The sequence below is a fragment of the Ambystoma mexicanum genome, chromosome 2p (assembly GCF_040938575.1).
Source record: "Ambystoma mexicanum isolate Mex_15411 chromosome 2p, UKY_AmexF1_1, whole genome shotgun sequence".
In the NCBI taxonomy this organism is placed as follows: domain Eukaryota; kingdom Metazoa; phylum Chordata; class Amphibia; order Caudata; family Ambystomatidae; genus Ambystoma; species Ambystoma mexicanum.
The window spans coordinates 1,293,041,068-1,293,047,067 of record NC_090923.1 but is presented as its reverse complement, the minus strand read 5'-3'; the positions used below and the strand labels follow the sequence as shown (position 1 = coordinate 1,293,047,067).

At 43.9% G+C, this 6,000-nt stretch overlaps 1 protein-coding gene across 1 annotated transcript in view; it reads right to left on the bottom strand.

The window, feature by feature from the left end:
- Window positions 1–3,448: 3,448 nt before the first annotated feature.
- LOC138567883 (otoancorin-like) overlaps window positions 3,449–6,000 on the bottom strand; it is a 119,437-nt gene continuing 116,885 nt past the window's right edge. The window contains exon 7 of the mRNA XM_069646380.1: window positions 3,449–3,463. Within this exon, the coding sequence (XP_069502481.1) occupies window positions 3,449–3,463 (15 nt within the window). The remainder of the gene's footprint in view (window positions 3,464–6,000) is intronic.

Here is a 6,000-nt window from a genome sequence, read left to right as displayed (position 1 = left end):
ATTCCCCTTCTTGTTGGTGTTCCTCAAGGCTCTGTTCTGGGACTTTTCTTTGCTCTTTCTACACCTCCCCTCTTGCTTCCATTATCTCTTACGGAATGTCCCATAATTTCTATGCAGTAGATGCTCAACCTTTTCTTTCTTTCTCTACCTTTACTCCTATCATCTAGGATACTTTGACTTCTTGTCGCCTTTCTATCAAATCCTTGACCTCTGATGACATCACCGGAAGTGATGTCCTTTGACCCCACCCCACAGTGACATCCCTGGAAGCGATGAAACATGACCTTTCACCCCTTGACAAAACATTAAGTGGCATCAAATAGCATTGTTCCTAAGTACACTACGAAAAATATGTTATGATTTCACTAATGTGGTATACATTTCATACAAGAATGGATCACCATATGTATCATTAATATCTGTGTGTATAGATCCATATTGTCAAATTACTGTGAATGCAAGCAGACGTCCAAGGCCAAATGATAATATGTTATTGTATTGCACTTACGCTTAAGCTCTTTTTTACAAAACAAATATGCATACAATATCACCCAACCTGTGTTGGTACTCATTTATCGACCTAAGAAGGATGAAAGGCTGAGATGGCCTTGCTGGGATTCGAACCTGCAGATCACACACACATCGCAGCAGAGACCCACTGAGCTATCATATCGGCTATAGTAAAATGAGCAATTACTCTGTAGTGGATACCATTAAACTGGTAACTGAGATTTAACAGCAGACCAGTTAAATTCATCTGCAGTTCTGGTGCAAAGTTGGCCGCATGTCAAGCCTGCATGCATCTAGTTTCAGGCTTCAGAGGAGGGCAAAATAGGAAAAGCAGTGCACTCACAGGACATCCCATAACCTGAGCACACGTTACCTCAGACATGCAAAGAAACATCCTGAACAGCATGCTAGGGAGGTGGCAACGATAGACAAATTGGGCCTCATTACAAGTTCGGTGGTTGCCTTGCCGGTAAAACCGGCAGGCTGCCGCCGAACGTGCACATTTTTCCGGTGCCCAGGAATGGGCAATTACCGGGGTATTACAATCCGGCGGACCCGGTAATTGCCCATTCCCGGGTGCCAGAAAATATTCTTCCCCATTCCCATCGATGGGAATGGGGAGGCGGGATGCACCGGCACCATTCGTGAATGGTGCCGGTGCATCCGTCAGGCTCTGCTCGTGGGTGCCGGTGAGCCCGCCAGGTCAGACCCGGCAGGCAAAAAGGCACCCGTGAGCAGAACTTGTAGTTTGCTGGTACGTTAACAATGGTACCGGCAAGCTTACCGGTACCGTTGTTACTGTACCGGCAAACTTGTAATGAGGCCCATTACAACAAAGCATTAATTGTGGCACAATGAAGTCAATGGCACTTGATGTGCTACGGTCAAATATTTTTACACTGTACAGAAGCTTTTAGGCACAAGGATTTTGTCAAGTGACCGAGGACACCGAGATGGAATGTCTTGTGATGACCGTAACAGAGATGGCATAAAAAGAAAAACATGCTATTACTGCAACTTGCGAAAGGCAAAATACATAGGGCCTCATTAGGACCCAGGCGTTAAGGGGTTAACAGCGCCGTAAAAGGTGTTGGCGCCGTTAAACCCTTAACGCCTTACTGCCAGGCCCCTTTGCGGGACCCGACCTTAACGGCTGGTCTAGGAAAGGGACTCTCGAGGTAAGTACGGTACCGCAATTTGCGGTACCGTACTTACCGCCTTCCCCATTCCCATTATGCCCTATGGGGCAAAAATGGGAATGGGGAAGGGCCATGGTGGCATGGGGAATTACCGCCCCGCCAACCTTCGAATGGCGTGGTAAATCCCCATTCCGCAATGGCGGACTCCGGCATCGACCATGGTGCTATTGTTTTCCGCCGGAGTCCTAATGAGGGCCATAGTCTGAAATGGATGCTTATTCTACCCAAAAATTGGTAGTTTACCCTAATAACAAGAATACATATTTATCACTAATACAACACCACAGCAACTCCAGGGGGCACCGTGCCCCCTGGAGTGGTGGCACGGTGACAGTCGCCAGCCCGGCAGCGTCCCTGGCCCCTCAAATTTGAATGCTACAGCAGCATGTGAATGATGTATGCATCATAATTTATGATGCACACATCATGCATGCAAATACATCATCAAAGCAAGGTAACATCTGTTACCTTGCTTTGTTGAATTATACCGTTGCAGATGTACATTTAAAAAATAATAATAATAAAAAAATAATTTTAAATCTTTTTTTTTTTTTTTCTAAACAGGCCCAGGTGTGGGCAGAAACCGGTCCCCACTCCCCAGGGACTATTTCGGCCCGCCACGGGACAAAAGGTCGAGGGTCCAATCCGACCCTGCATTTGGTCCCTGCTGAATAAAGCTAAAGGAGACAGTAGAGAAAATATCCGGAATCCTATCCAGGAGTCCGAGTGGCTCAACTTCATTAAGGGAGATAGAGGGACCCCTTCCAGAGCCTCCGCCCCCAATTCCTGACCGGGGGATGGACCTGGATTATTACTGAAGATTAAATTGAAAATAAAATCAAGAAACTTAACAACACCAGGGACCCGGGAATAATGTCCTGGCAAATGTCAGTTATTCTGAAAATTCTGTTTGATAAAATGTGCTCCTCTCAGGTGACACAGACATCATGGCAACAGGCTGTGTTAATACCTATCTATAAAAAAGGGGACTGTGCAATGCCTTTTAATTATAGGTTGCTATCCCTTTTGGACTCTACCGGAAAATGATTCGCTATATTTGTGTTAGGGGCCTTGCAACACTGGGTGGATGAAGCTTTTAAGTTTTTCTCAGACAGGCTTTCGCCCGGGGTGTGGCACCTCCCCTAACATTAGACTCATGGACACTGTGTATAGGCAAGCGACATCTCCCGGGGGCGCTACATTGTACTCTATCATTGTGGACTTCCGGGCGGCCTTTGACAGAGTCAGCTGTGAGAAGTTATATGCTAAGATGGAAAGATGCCCCTTGTGGCTCTTGCCCATCATCAAAGGCCTTCATTACGACACGTTGTTATGGGTGCGACTGATCAACCAGTTGGTTTAACCTCCTTAGTGTGGATCTACATGTGGGTTAAGCGGGGCTGCACCCTGGCACCACTGCTGTACAACATATATACGTCAGACCTCCCCCAGCTCTTTAATTAGGCAACAGGATGTTGTCTTAGAGTTGGGGGGGGGCAGAATGTCCCTTGTATATTGTATGCGGCCGACCTCGTACCGTTTAATTACACATTCAGTGGACCAAAGGCAATGTTTGAGAGACTGGTGGAGTATACTGTGGCTAACAACTTATGTATTAACATGGACAAAACCAAGGTTGTGGTGATTGCCCCCAAGAAGATCAAATGCCCTGATTTTACCACTAGCCTGGGTATATTAGCAAAGGTGGAACAGTGTCTGTACTTGGGACTGGAAATGAGCTAATCCAAATCCAACTATCAAATAAAAGAAGCAAAAAGTGTAAAAGCAAAGCGCTTGACCCACCTGATAGGAAACTTCGCTAATCACACCGTGGGGTACTCACTTGAAGGGATTATGACCCTGTACAGACAGTGCCTGTGTCCTATGGTGCTCTACGGCCTCAATGCCCTCCCCATGCCAGATTTTCTGTGGCTTGATAAAATCGAGGGTTACTTTTGGAAGAGGATACTCAAATTGCCTACACTGACTCCAATTGACTTCAATGGACTGGAACTAGGCCTTATATCTTTAGAAGGCCATACAATAACTAAATAGGGGATGTTGCACCTAAAAACTAACGTTAGCCTGAAATGCCAAATGCTCGCCTTGATGAGGACGACTGCAGGTCTGGGGAGGCTGTCCAAAGGAAATTAATTTAACAATTTAATTGATAAGCTTTATGTAAATATGGGCTGGACTCCTGACTTTAAACGTGGTACTAGTCTTACCATTCTGCAATATTTATTTAAAAGACAACTAAAACAATGGGACTGGACCAACAATTACACAAACCTCTCAACTTTGAGCACTTATGCACATGTCGCAAAGGTCACACATTTGTATCTTGCAACGCAAAGGTACTTGAGACAGTGCCCTAGTCCTGCTGTTCGGTGGTTTATACTAAGATTAAGGATAAACCACTGTCCGTTTTTGGTAACCTGCGGGGCTCAGTATAACATCCAGTTGCAGCATAGGACTTGTGGCATGTGCAATAGCCGGGTTTCGCTTGAGACTGCCAACGACCTATTCACAGAGTGCTCATACTTAGGTCCAGCTACCATGACTGCGCTGGGTGGCTGAGTGCACAGCTATGAATCTATAAAGCTGGACTCTTTTTGGACCTGTTGTCTCAATTCAGAGAGCGAAAGGGTACAGTTACCTTTGTATAGACTGTGGTGTTTCATTAAGAAATTGCTATCTACGGATTTCTGTGGGTCCAACCTGGGTGTGACATCGCAATAGATATTGATGGCTCCGGTAGCAGTTATTAACCATTTTTAATTAATTTTGATTGCATAGTCCTTGTTGACTTGCACTTTTAGTATTTATAATATTAAAGATCTTAAAATGATACATACATATTAAGGACAGTGATTGCTGTGGGAATCCAACTGCCACCCATGAATGTAATGTCTATGATTTCTGTTCACCCCCTGGCTCCTATTAGACGAAACTGGCTGTACTTAAGACGACTGGTGACATGTGGCACGGAGTGTACTGCCTGTCTCATTTGAAACATTCTACTGCCCTATATGCAATATGGATAACATGACGTATCATTTAGTATTGCATCTTAGCTTGCTCTGTCGTTTTTATTAACATGTTTATAAATATGTTTTTTGTTGTTTTTAATTTGTAAAAGTTTAGGAACTATATATAAATAAATTAATAATAATGTACATTAGTAAGAATAGGACTTTTCTTACTTTCGGTGCAACTAAGCTTTTTATCCCTTCTCTTATTTTTTCTCAATTGTTTTACTGTTCTTGCACCCTTTTTGGATTACTTGTTTTACGTTTGGCTCTGCGTAAATCTATTTTTAACTCTTCTGTTAGTCTGTTATGTTCTCTCTCTCCTTGTCATTACTTTCACTTGGTTTCATTTTAATGTAAAATGTAATGTTCTCGTTATGATATTTAAATCCCTCCATGGTCTTGCACCTATTTATCTTTCATCTCTTGCGTCCTTCTTTCATCCTTCTCGCTCGCTCCGCTCTCTCTCTCTTTTTCTTCTGTCTATACTTCGTTCTCCCTGGGCTCAGTCACGCTTCTGCTCTTTCACTCTGCTTGCTCCTTTGCATTGGAGCACCCTTCCCCTTTCTCTTCATTCCCTATCCTCTTATTCTCTGTTCCGCTCTGCACTTGGAGCTCACCGTCTTCAATCTTAACTTTTACCTGCTGTTATGATATTGTACTGATTTTATTGTACTGTAAGTGATATCCTTACAACGCTTTGTCGCAAAGCGCTTAATAAATGCAAAATAAAATACAAATACAGCAAAATGCTGGAGGCAAATCTGCCACTTTACTGATGAAAATTGGCAAAATTGGGAGAATTAATTCCGCCAGCGGTAGTTCTGCCGAAATCCCCAAGAAGTCGAATGGACTCAAATAAATGAACACTACCAACACTTGTAATCTGGTGGTAAATCCACTGGACCAAGTAGCGGTAATGGTAATTCCACTTGACAATATTCTGGAGGGATTTACCGCAAGAAAACAGCCAAACTTGTAATGAGTTTGTATCTACTCACCAGTATAACTGCATCTGGTGCATTTATGCTTTGTGGCTCCTAAATTGTTCTGGAACTGATTAACACTTGGCCAGTCCTTCCAGGGTTTGCAGTGCTCTGTTAACTATGAGCCCTTTAGGGGCGAAAGTGTTTCGCCCTGTATTCAGGCCCCCTTTAACCTCAAATTCAGAAACTGCAAAGACTTGAAAACAGGATGGCTCAACTTGTCTGAACATCAAGGAACATAACCACAATGCCTCTATTGGTTTGCAGGGGAGC